Genomic DNA, 12979 nt, shown 5'->3' with positions numbered 1-12979 from the left:
ATTTAGCATAGAAAACGCAGGGAAATATTACAAATTCTCAACTTCATGATTTATTCAATCAGCAAACGCGTTATCATACCGCAATCGACGTTGCATTTATAAATATTTTAGGCTTGCGTGTGTATTGGTTATCAAGTCTATCACTATCTAGATTTTGGAATTTGATTCTGCATTGAATTTTAAATGTAACCAAAAGGAACCATTTCGATTTAATGTATTTATCTTTGTAGAACTGATTTCAACTGGTTGATTAGTAGTGTAAATAATACTTTATCACATTTATACATAATTAGGAGATTCATTTGATATACCAGTAAAGCATGAATAACTAAGTTTTATTAAGTACAAAGTGTTGTATACATTTGAAAAATTATACTTATTATACTATATTTTACACAAAGGTTTCTCAGAGTATTTATCAAACGTCTGAAAAGCACATTTTAAAACTATTTTATAGGGTTTTCTCGATTTATAATTCGTTGTCTAGTTTTTGATAGTTTGATTTGCACAGAAAAAACAGTAAAACAAGTAATCAACCAAAATAAGTCCAGCCGAATAACGAGCCGCCAATCCGGCTCCAGTGCTACAACCGAGTCTAATTAGAATCAATTATATCACTGAAACCGGAATACTAACTAGAACTCACCAAAATTCCTACTAATTTTCCGGCTGAACTTTCTTGGACTTGAACAGCCCTCGGGCAAGGCTATGGCGATGTGCAGGTTTTTAAATAGCCAACAAACGGTGCTTTCACATTGGGTTGATTTGATTTTTACAAAGGCAGATATTTGCTAGAAAAAAGGCCACCTTGCAGAGTCTTGGACTAGAGCCAATCAGTACTCCGACTGGCCTTACTGGGCCGTTTTCTTTTCCGAATATTCGTTTGGCTGTACTTTTCAACAGTTCATTTGACTGCACAAACAAATCCTGCCAAGTCTGTGTATAGTAACGTTTCTGGAGTGTAAATGGAGCAAGCATTGATGAAATGGAATAGAAGCTAAGTACGAAACTATTTTAGGTCTAACATTAGAATAACTTTTGTAATACTATTTTTAATCATCGCTTTCCTACTAGTTTTTTTTCGAGTTTTTTTTTCTGTGAACATGTCATGGTAGGATCATAGTTTATAAATGCGCTTTTTTCTTTTTAAGTAAGTGTTCAATGGTGAAGATTATAGGAGTGCTTAAACGAGACTGACGTCATTCAAAAAAAATTATCCAGCATTTTACGTGCCATAATGGCGTCCAAAATAATCTTCCTAATACCGAAATTTCAAAACAATTCTTAATTGTTCTACGAAAATGTAAACACGCGCTTGATTTAGCCACATGGGTAAGCATTTATGACAGTTTGCCCAGTGAAGCGATAGGGGTAAAGTGACCAGACGTCCCGGATTAGGCGGGACCGGGAAGTGATTTTTTTTTCTATTCATCGTGTTACAAATAAAAATGCGAAAAAAGTCCGAATACGCATCATTAACTTCAGCAGCATTTGAAACAAAAGCGAGTCAGAATTGGATATGTCATTTTAGCCAGAATTCTCAGTTTCTGTCTGAAGTCCTTTTGGGGTTTGACTTGATGTACAGTATTCATACTCCCAGTAAATCCCAGTGCCACTAGAACCGGATACTAACAGGTGCCATCCAACACGAGTTTAGTAATGTACGTCAGTTGAACTAATTATCCTCATAGGAAGAGATATGCGGAGTTAAAGATCAAACTGGTAACTGGGAAAGATTCCCATTATGAAAAACTATTCGTTCTCTCAAAGAAAGGTTGGTTGGTTTTGAGCTTTCTAGCTATAGTGTACCCAATAATACGAAGAATAATTTTGTAATATATGGACCAACAGGCCCGTGTCACAAAAAAGGAGAAAAAACAAATGTGTTATTCGACGATAAAACTTATATATCATAGAGATATATAGAACGCAGTTCAACGTATACAGTCTAACGAAGAGCATTGATTGGAGGATTTTGAAACATCCATTTCTTAGGAGAACCGTAGCTGAATACGACTATTGCATCTATTGCAATTTTTGAGGCGTTCAATCTAAATAAAGACGCGACATATTAATCTTTTTTTTTCTTCCATTTGTCAGTGACATTCCAATCGAGCACGAAAACTGTCGATGCTCTTGTTCGAGAAGGATTCTAAGAGATTTTTCATGATTCGGATACTGTTAACATCGCGCTTGATTGGAATGCCAGTGACAGACAAACGGTAAACAATAGATTGAGATGTCAAGCTTTTATAGAGATTCAACCTCTTAAGTAAAATACCTTTTCAATTCAAGGTACATCTACTACTACTCTCATACACACCCGTACTCATACCAGATAGTATTTTCACGATTTTTTGCATCATTCTTGGGTTTCTTGCTGGTAGAATCTTTCTTGTTAGCATCATCTGCAATAACGATCACCGTTTCCGTGTTGGTTGTTTGAGGACTTCCAGAAGGGTTGGGATTTACCACTGTCGTTTGCGGGTGTGTGCTGGTTTCCGTTGTTTTTAGAGTTGTCGTTGAGATTCGATTGAGTAGGAGAAATGTATCATTGCTGTTCGTTGTGTTGGGATTATTATCATTACTAGTTGACGTTGTATTAGAAGTATTTGAAGTATTTGCAGCACCACCTGTTGGTTGAGATGGTGAAGGGTTGGCACCGGACGGCGGTGGTGCTGGCGATGTTAGCGACGCTGGAGGCGAAGAGCTTGACAGACCGACACCACCTGTTGGCGTGCTAGAACCAGAATTAGTGGCATTTGTTGCTTTTTCTTCCATCAAATAAACCGTACGGCGTGTTCCGGCAGTTCCTAGATTCAGTGCATCGTTCCCAGTGTCGAATCTGGCAATTGCATAATTGGGAATTAAAAAAATCAATTATAAAATGTACTCACTTACCCTGGAAAGCTGTTCCTATGTGCCTGCGTAGTTTCATCTCTTCGGGACGCTTGCAAGCTGCTTCTTATGCCTCCTCTTAAAAGACTTGTATTCAAAGCTTCATTGTTAGGCTTCCGTTGTAAACTTTGCCTCAATACAGCATTTCTCTGCAGCAGATTCGTATCTGATGCTACCGAATTCGGTTCCTCTATGCTATTATCTGACTCATTTCCCCCAGATTCAGAGCCGAGTGTGAACTGCGATTGTGTTAGTCTCGGTTCATCTACCCAAGAACGACGATTCTGAAGTTGAAGAGGGAAAGTTATAACAAGTGAATTGAGCATGCAAATAATTATCTTACCCGATTAGGAACACGATTCATAAGTTCTGAACCTGCTTTGCGCACTTTTTTGACGAAATTCAATCCAAATGGCTTCCTGTGAAATGTATAAACTTTATATTTGAACTGCTATCGTTGTAGTGAGACCTTACTTTTTCGGCGAACAACTATCTAGTTTCCGATAGTGCTCCATGATCTTTTCTTCTAGCTTTTCCTTTTGGCGGTGCAAATTGTTCACACGATCTGTGAAGTTCTTTTCCTCGTCATGATAGTGCTGTTTATCCTCAAGAGAATGGGCCAAAAGCTCGTGGTACTGAGCTAAAATCTGTGACACGTGATCCATAAGAGTTCGCCTGTCTATATCTAAACTGGAATTCATTTGCAGGAGAATCTAGGAAAAGAAACAATAAAAATGATAAAAAAAAAACATCGGTGTAATTTAGCATACACACCTCGCATCGCTGATGCATCTTGGTATACTCTATTTCGAGATTCGTAATCTGCTCTACTTTATTGCTCAGTTCACCGCTCAACTCTGTATTCTGGAGCTTTAGCCGACTGTTTTCAGTTCTACAAGCCCGGTACTGTTCCTGTCTATTCTTGAATTCTTGCTTGAGCCGTTCACTGTTTGTAAATAAGCATCGGAAGTCATCTTTTAATTTCGAGTGCTCTGCTCTCAAATTAGCTAGATTGGTGATACCGTCCTTCATCGATGCCAACTCCAGCTTGTAGTCTTCCAACTGTTTCTCTAGTGCCAGTGTGTGCTCTTTCAAATCGCGATTTTCCGTCTTAAGATCACGATAGGAATTTTTCAGAATTTCTTTTTCGCTGTTAAGTGAATCATATTCGCTACTAAGCTGCTCGTGAAGACACTGCAACGTTACTTGGTCATGCTGGAGAGATTCATAGGCATGCTTTTTGGCCTCAACTTGCTTAACTAGCATATCTTTTTCGGCAGCCAGCTGTGAATTCGCCAACTGTAAAGCAATATGCTGAGTATTCAAGGAGGTGATTTGAGAACCCAATGTTGCACTTTCTACTTTCTGGCGTGCATTTTCAGCCTGGAGGGATTCGTTGGCCCATTGTAGACCGGCATTTTCAAGCTTCAACTGTTCTAATTTAAGTTCCATATCATTCGGAGTAGATGCCTCATTGTAGTTACTGAATTCAATATCTTTCTCAACCGTGTAAATTTCTTGTTTATGGCAGAGAACACAAATATCTGCCGATTTGGTTATTTCTTTACCCACGTTCAAAACGATCTCTCGGACTGTTTTAAATGATTCTGGATTTTTGCAAAGCTTTTCAACAAAAATTTCAACATTCATATCGGTTTTCTCCATATCGTTTTCATTCAATCCCAACCGTTCCAGATTCTGCTTGACTTTTTTTGTTGCTAAAGTACCATTGTATAGATCTTTCTTTAGTGTCGAAATGGTTTCATCTTTAATATTTTGTTGCGATAGAAGCTCATTGTTTAATTTCTCCATATCTTTAATTTTTTGCTCTATTGCTGCATTCTTTTCTAACTGTTTTACTAGTTGACCAATTTCTTTTTCATTTTGTTCTACCTTCACTAGTGTTTCGTCGAGTTTAACATCTTTTTGTTCCAATATTTCCTTGTATTTTACTAAATCCTTTGCTTGATTACTATTTTCCCTCTCCAATGATGCAACCTTCACATTAAGATCGTACGCTTCTTTTTTAACATCATTAAGCTCTAAGCATCGATCATTGAGCTGAAGGATTTCATTTGTTTTACTTTCTATCGAACGCTCCAAATCTGCCGTTCTTCGCTGGATGCTTTCGCAAAGATTCTGCACTCGTTGTTTATCTTTAGTAAGGCTTTCAATTTGCTTTTCTAAATCTATTTGACGTATCCGATCAAGTTCTCGATCGTGTCCCTGTTTGTCCAGAATCTGCTGCTTGGCATCTAAAGCATCCTGTAGTTTCTTGTTTTCTTCTAATGCATTTTTGAAAACATTTTCAAGCTCCGAATTTTGCTGTACATGTCGGTTACAGTTCTCCTGCACCTGATCAAGTCGGAGAGAAAGCTTCTTTTTGTCCTTCTCCAACTCCAGAATTTTATTCGACGATTCATGGAAGGACGATTCTTTGAGACTATCCAAAGCTGCCAGGAGTCGTCTATTTTCCAGCTCCAACTTAAGGGCACGAGACTAGAAAAGAAGTTAGATCAATACAAAGAACTTAAACTTCGAATAGAATAAGTCTTACCTGAGCATTCGTGGTCAACTGCTCGGACAAACTGTTATCGTTGGATGGTACATCTTCTTCTGTGTCTGATTGACTTTGATTAATCGCTGATTCAGGGCCAGCCATCAAATTCTTGGTAGCCAACTGCAGCTGAACATTTTCTTCCAATAGGTCCTGCAGTTTACTCTTGTCCACGTCTCGCTCAAGTGACATATCATTTAACATTTGTTTAAATTTGATAATTTCTGTCTCTAAAATCATGACCTGGTCGCTTCGCTTCCGGGAACGAAGCAACTGTTCCTCTAACATTTCCCTGTAAAAATAGGTTAATTAACGAATTGAACGATTTTTTATCTCAAACTTTCTCACTTCGTTTCCAACAGCATGCGATTATCCTCTCTCAGTTCCTCCACTCTAGTCCGATAAAATTCGGCATCGGAAAGCTTTTCCCTCATTTTTTGCACTTCCATTTCAAGACGATCCGCTCGTTCTCCACGTTCACGCAACACATCCACCTCGTCTCGATAAGCCGCTGCTCGCCTGGCTTCTGAATACCAATCTTGACTTTCTACTCGCAGTTTTTCATATTGGTTACTTTTGTGGTCAAGCTCTTCCTTAACCTCCATTAGCATTTCGGATTTTTCTTCCAATTCTTGTCGTAACTTTCTGAGTTTGGACTTATAATCCGCTAGTTCCACCGCAAGGTGATTATTTTCTGATGACGTAGATGGAGTATTAGCTGAACTCGTTGTTGCCGAGCAAGAATTGTGTAGGCTCGTTTTTGAGCTCGAGCTGTTCATCGCATCCGCATCGGACATGATTGTTGACATCCATTTGCTGTGATACTGATCACGCTCTTTCGCAAGTCGGATGATGTGTTTGCACATGGTTTCCGATGAAAGCTGATCAAACGCTTCCTGCGTCAATACTAATGTCTGGCTGTCAGTGACCTGCTTGATAACTTCAACTATCGCATGTTGCGTATCTAGATCCAGTTCTTTGATTCGAGCAATGAAGATTTCCTTATTTGGACATTGAACGGCAGCACCCAAGAGTAGGGTTATTAATAGTTTCATCTGTTCCAATCCGGCTCGCGATTCTGGAGATTGACCAAGAATCGAACAGTCTGGTAAAGCCAATATTGTCTGGCCAAGTTCTTCATCGTACAGGTTCCGCAGATTTCGTACTATAGCATCGAAGTTCCGCGAGCGACTTGTAATCAGTGAAAGCCCTTCCACACTCTTCAACTTAACCGGATGATACTGAGGTTCGGGGTCAATTTGAAGGTACACAGTATGTAGGATGGTCCCATCCAGCAGTGATACGTAGCCAGCTATTATCTCGTGCCGCGGGAGGCATGATTCAATCTGAAAATATAAATTTGAACCGAAGGTGAACTAAAGGAAAAATTCGAATAAAGGTGAACTAAAGGAACATATTTTGAATTTTAAATCTAATGCACATTAAAATCGACATTTGAAGACTAAGTGATAGAAATAGCAGTATCTTCACAATACGTTTTTCGTAAATTGTCGCTAGTATTAACTCAAATGAATTGGAAAAAAGTGCATCCCATTCACGATTTTTTTTTTAATTGTTGAACAAATTGGAAGAGTATAGATATTGTTTTTTCCAAGAATTGTAGCTGACATTATTTTATACCGATTGGAGTATAAAAATATTTTGGTCATCGCTCTGGATACCAATTTATAAATAAACATAGTTATTTCTCTGCAGTTCTACATTTTGCCTCCCATTTTTCACAATAGGTGGCTAATTCTATTATTAATGTTTTAGTGAAGGTTTCTCTTAAGAAAGATTTCGATAAACACTAAGTTGGGTTATGGCCATTGGCCATTTGAAAGGAAAATAGCGTAATAAAAAGATGCTGATGCATGCATTAAAAAAAACAATACGAGTATTCGCGTTGATATACTTTATACACATTTGCTGGAGTCTGCTGTTTCTCGGTGCTATCCATATCATCACCTGGCTTGGTAGTCAATCTTTATGTTCGGTAAAACTCCGTCCCATCGTTTTATCTATTTATATAAATACATTTATATGCTTGTTTGTACTTTTAGTTGAATGCTTCATAAGCAATAAACTATTGATAAACACACATTATAAACGATTTAATTGTCGCTGCTCGTATACAACATACTGATAGTAATATAGCAAACAGCTTGTTTTCAACTGAATGCCGATTTAATTAACTTTCTTAATTTTCAACCTCGGTTTTTGCCCCTTTAAGGAAGTATTGTTCTTGCAGATTAGAATGTCGATCAAGGATTGATATAGCCCCATTTTATTCTGTTGAATGTTTGGAAAATAAAATTACAACACCGCATAGTGCAGAAATTGACAAAACTTCCAAAACACAGCCTATTATGCCTTAGCGAAACACATAATTTTGACGGAGAAACATCTACTTATAACTTACCCACGAAATTAGTGCTCCATTTACGAATTCTTCAATCTCGCTGGTCGACATTTTTCTTTGTCTCTCTTTTTCTCACACTCCTAAACTGGAGTGGACACAACCAAAATGCTTTTTATTATTTGATTAGACAGCACTTTTCATACTGACTGGCACGACTCCGTTTTTAAAATTAATTAAATGCATTGGCCACATTAACTACATCCATCAATGTCTGGAATATGCAGTGAGTGCCAAATCAGGAGTTATTTTCTAACACTTATGGAACGGTAAAAAATCACATCCATTCAGAAATCCGTCCGCTTTGCACTTCGACTCCAAAAGCACTATTTTTCGTTTCTTCGGTGCATTCACTAGTGTTGCCAAATACACAGGTATTTCACTACCTATCAGAATGAAATTTTAACAATGCATTTTTCTTTCAACGAACAAAAATTATTCAGTGGAGGGATGATTATTATACCCGTCGATAGTGAACTAAGGTTGAACAGAGAATGGGCAAAAATCGAAAACGAAAAAAGCAGTTTTTTTCCACACCGTGTGTTAGATCTTCATAAAAATCAATCAGCTGTACTGTAACTACATTCTACATAAGCTGATTGATTTTTATAAAGATCTAGCACACGGTGTGGAAAAAACTGCTTTTTTCGTTTTCGATTTTTGCCCATTCTTTGTCCAACCTTAATTCTTCATCAGGTATGGGTAGTTTTTTTTAATTCTCCAACACTGTTGGATGGGGAAAGAGAACGCTTTGATTTGTGACTACCTACTGTTAAGCGATGAATGATTCCTGTACAAGGTTTAAGCACAGATAACAGACGTTTGGGCTAGAACAAAATTTCTTCAAAAACCTGTGTAAACTTTCAAATTGATAAACGTTGGAAATCCGTGTTTCACTATTGCCATCTGCGCAACTGTTTGCTACACGTGTTTGACAGCTGCACTCTAACTGCATTCTATCGATCACTGCGCCATCTACAAACGTTTGCCAAACGTGTTTCAGACGTCTGATTTATTCGGAATTTCAGTAGCGGGTATTTACACACGATTCAAATCGAGCCTAAACGTCTGTTATCTGTGGTTTAAGTGTCAGACATTATCCATGCATTTCATCTGAAATTCTATTTTTTAATTATTTACAGCTGACGGAAGAAGCTTGAGTTTGGCAGTGTTGGTGCGGATTAGTGTTGTGTTGTTAGTATCTCAGCACTTTTTTTTATTTCTAAGAGTAGAACTTTTAAAACATATTGTTACATTTGAAATCGGTAATTAAATAATACTTTTACAAAAATACTTAAGAGATGGCGCTGCTACGGTGGTGACTAACGCGTATGAAAATGTATGGGAAAGATATTAAAAGTTGAGGTTTTGAAGAAACTATAATACTGCTGTTGTAAAATAAAAACACATTTCATTCAGGCAAATATGGTAACAATTTGTAGAAAATTATTAACCCTCAAAAAGGCAAGAGGTCTCTGAGGCCCGGCTAGTTACAGCTCTCTAGTTTCAATGAACTCGTAATTTGAAAAATTTGATCGAGCGTTTTCGGACTTTCGATTCTCTGACTGATAAAATGAAATAAAAGAGGCTTTTGGCTTCATTGAGTCTTAGGAGCGATGCTTCTTGAAGTCACAATTTTAACTTGCCTTTTTGAGGGTTAAAACACTTATTCACTAGCCTATTCGTAAGTTTTCAAATAAAATATATAAAACTGTTTGTGCCCTTTCCATTCAACCCACTAGTTTCCACCAAGAACAAAGTTGAAGCTCATTCACAACTCTGCCTCAGTCGTTTCGGATCCCATTCATCAGTCGGAATGTTTTCTCGAAGAATTTTAGCGCAAATGTAACAACTGATTCGAAAACTGATTCAATGAGAAGGAGCTGTTGTATTGTTTATTGAGAATTAACCGGTCAAACAACCTTAAACAAACTTTACTATCGTATAGGTCCACCGTGATTTGATAAATATTAAGTCTTCCAAAATATAAATTTTGTTGAATGTATGTTATTGTTATTTATTAAGGTGGATTGTGGGTCGGTTGAGTTCAGGTGTTCGAGAGCCACGGGAGTTCTCCTCAGCACCCGGTCCGGGAGTGGCGGAGGCCCTACGGTGGTGGGGTGTCCTGGGTCTTGGCCTATATAATGACATTAATAAAGTTGAGCATAATGCCCTCCCTAACCGGGTCGTTGGATAGAGCATCTGCTCTTTCCAGTCCTAGTGATCGTCCTATTTGACGGGAAGTCCCTTTATTTTCTGAAGGTGTCACCCACCAGTGCCCAACGAAATCGCTGTCGAGAGCCTCGGTAAAGCGCCGGCTGATGTCCGCGGCTGATACTTCCTTAGTCAGGGTCTTTCTAGAAATCCACCCGCTTGCTGCCAGGGCGTCGACTTCGGCGTTCCCCTGTATGCTGCCGTGTCCGGAAATCCATGGCCTGGTTGAAGGGATGACGAGACTGGCCGCTCTAGAGTGCACGGAGCACCGATAGGGGGTCCGTAAAGATAGTAGTTTGCGGTATCCCCGGACTTTTAGGCCAAGGCGATTGCTGCTGTTTCGGCAGAGAACACCGAGCATTTGGGCGAAAGCCGGATAAGAGCCGGTTTGACCGTTGCTGACTCCGACTCCCACTTCTCCGTCCTTCCTCGATCGGTTGGTGTAGATGTGTGTATAATTGGGGAAGCGTCGCTGTACAAACTGATTATAAGTTTCCCGAGCAATTTCAGGGACTGCTTCGGCCCGGAGGGTCTTTGGCAGGGATGTGTCGATGTGGGGGGTTGAACGTTCCCCAGACTGGACCATATCTGGTGTAGCCGGGTGATTGGGGGTAGGGTAGCTCCTGTGAAGTTCTCCTACACTTCCCGGGACGTTTACAATATTGAGGACTCGTTGCTTCCATACGACCGCTCAACAATGCCCAGTGCACGCCGAAGAATTACGAGGGCGATTCTCCAGCGGAACGAAAGTGCGCCGGCCTCCACGCAGGTGCTTTCCGCTGGTGTGCTATGGTCGATCCCTTCGATATTTTTCCGGTGATCTCTATACCGTAGTAGGTCCGGCTTTGGATCAGAGATTCGCTTATCCGAAGTGCGGTGTTCCTGTCGCACTTCGGGTGCTTGGCGATTTTTTTTTGTGCCAGCCATTTGCATTCTATTTTCACCCTCCGGAAGTGGAAGACAAAAGAGATTTTAGTGACCATAGTGATTCCGAGGATGGTCGGCTACTTCGTGTAGACAATCGGCTAGTCGTGTCGGGGGGGGGGGGGGGGGTGTAAGTAGAGCAAAGATGGATGTAGAAAATTTTGGTAGTGAAAAACCGGAAACCTACTGGGGTTGCCCATTTGAGGATGACGTTGACTACAGCTTGAAGTTTGATGCGAGTTCTGCCCTTGGTTCTACCCGTCACAACTACTACTATGGGGGGGATGGGTGGCAAATATCGAGTTCATACTGATAAAGAAGAGAGTGACCGCCAGGACAAATCCCTTGGGCATTCTGTTTTCCTCGGTGTAGAAACCGGATTCGCTGCCGCCGATTCCGGCACAGAATGTTCGGTTTTCAAGGTTTCTTTGGATTCCCCAACGTGCAAATTGCCGGAGCATGCCCTCGCGCCACGCAGTATTGTACGCCTTGTATATATCAAAAGCGGCGATGTCTGTGTACAGATGGTCCCTTTTGGCCTGCTCGAGTGTCTCTCCCAGGGATGCCAGATACGATCCTGTGCCCTTCCCTTTTCGGAACGCGTGTTGCCGGCAGTCCAGCAGCTGGCATTGTTCCAGAATGTTAGCATTCTTAACATTAATCTTCTGTTGGCCATTCACTCGAGTTTTACCAATACAGGAGAGCAAGCGGATGGGCCGGAAATCTTTGGTAGTGAGAGTTCTTTGGACCTTTTTGGGTATCGAGATGATTAGGGCCATCTGCCAGGAATTCGGGAGGGACCCGCCCTCCCAGATTCGGTTGTAGCACTGGAGTAACGCTTTTTTCCGGATGGTGGCAGGTTTTTGAGCAGTGGGTAGCCAACGTTGTCTATTCCGGTGGCTTTTTCTTGCCCCTGGCTGAGGACGTCGGTGAGCTCTGATCTAGGGGCAGATCACTCTAAGAATGTATAACAAATTTGCATCAATTGAAAAAAAAATGCATTTAATTTCCATTTTTGCATCAGCTTTGTTTAACAAACGTCCTACGCTGATCCACTTGGTTCGACGTTTTGTGAAATGTAGGGCTAGTTTTTCTGTATCGTTTTGACGTCTTACACGCAACGCAAAAACATTGCACGCAACGCAAAAACATTGCACGCAACGCAAAATACATTATGAATTTCTATTTTGATGGAAATAAATGCATATAATTTCGCTGATTTTTAAAAATGCATCACAAGGCTCTGATCCGGAGAAGGACTGGTTCTATTCTGGCGAAGAATATGGAGAGAATGTTAGAATTTTTTCTAGAGATTCTTTTAACCCATAAAAGAGACGAATGACCTTAAAGTAAAAACCGCTATAATAAAAAGATTTTTTGTGGCCTGGAACTCGGGAGGGAGCAAGCCGGTTGCGGAAAGTGAGAAATATATTCCCAGTTCATCGGTTATCGCGCGGGGTTCTATGCTTGCGGCGCCTCCAATGTCGGGCGAGAGAATCCAGTGTTGCGTCCGCTATTACTGTGTCGGTGGGTTGTATGGGTCTGCGTTGTTGCTTTGACTTTTGCGCCGTGGGCTTCCTGTGGAAGGTTCGTGAATGTGTGAAGCTGTCAGAACTAACCCGGGGGAAAGCCTGGCCCCCTGCACCGGCAGCCGCCGAAGGCTCATCGATGCAGTCTGGTACATCCGTGGTTAAGACCGGTGCAGAAGGTTTTTACGTTTGTGGACAGTTTTCGATTTTGGCGTTTTTGCGCCGAGATAGAGATGATGGGTATATATATTCTTGTTTTCGATTATTTTCTAGTGTACATCTTGGTTGGGATGTTTGATTCCAGTGTTTCTGCTATGTTTTTGTTTATGTTGTTTTATTAGGAGATTTTCATTGGTTTCATGCCAACAGCAGCTGGGGATCATCAGTATGTACCGGTGCTTCCCCGGACATGGTCAGTGTGGGTGGGCTTAGTTGTTT

At 40.4% G+C, this 12979-nt stretch overlaps 2 protein-coding genes across 2 annotated transcripts; both read right to left on the bottom strand.

The window, feature by feature from the left end:
- Positions 1–27: 27 nt before the first annotated feature.
- On the bottom strand, positions 28–8210 carry LOC131686062 (protein Daple-like). Its single transcript, XM_058970191.1, has 8 exons — positions 7878–8210; positions 5804–6801; positions 5456–5747; positions 3673–5397; positions 3373–3611; positions 3242–3317; positions 2902–3182; positions 28–2845 (listed from the first exon to the last, which is right to left on the bottom strand). Exons 1-8 carry the CDS (start codon positions 7926–7928, stop codon positions 2314–2316), a joined length of 4194 nt encoding a protein of 1397 aa, XP_058826174.1. The 5' UTR covers positions 7929–8210; the 3' UTR covers positions 28–2313.
- A 3056-nt stretch (positions 8211–11266) lies between these two features.
- On the bottom strand, positions 11267–11791 carry LOC131681197 (uncharacterized). The gene has a single exon (XM_058961906.1). It carries the CDS (start codon positions 11789–11791, stop codon positions 11267–11269), a length of 525 nt encoding a protein of 174 aa, XP_058817889.1.
- Between the last annotated feature and the right edge of the window lie 1188 nt (positions 11792–12979).

The sequence above is a fragment of the Topomyia yanbarensis genome, chromosome 2, assembly GCF_030247195.1.
Source record: "Topomyia yanbarensis strain Yona2022 chromosome 2, ASM3024719v1, whole genome shotgun sequence".
NCBI classification, from domain to species: domain Eukaryota; kingdom Metazoa; phylum Arthropoda; class Insecta; order Diptera; family Culicidae; genus Topomyia; species Topomyia yanbarensis.
This window is presented reverse-complemented; position numbering and strand designations above follow the sequence as displayed.

Coding starts and splice junctions, on each gene's coding strand:
- LOC131686062 (XM_058970191.1), bottom strand. CDS start 7,928: ATGTCGACCAGCGAGATTGAAGAATTCGTAAATGGAGCACTAATTTCG. Junction 5,398..5,455: donor AGTTGACCACGAATGCTCAG/GTAAGACTTATT, acceptor CTTCTTTTCTAG/TCTCGTGCCCTTAAGTTGGA. Junction 3,318..3,372: donor GATAGTTGTTCGCCGAAAAA/GTAAGGTCTCAC, acceptor TACATTTCACAG/GAAGCCATTTGGATTGAATT.
- LOC131681197 (XM_058961906.1), bottom strand. CDS start 11,791: ATGGCCCTAATCATCTCGATACCCAAAAAGGTCCAAAGAACTCTCACT.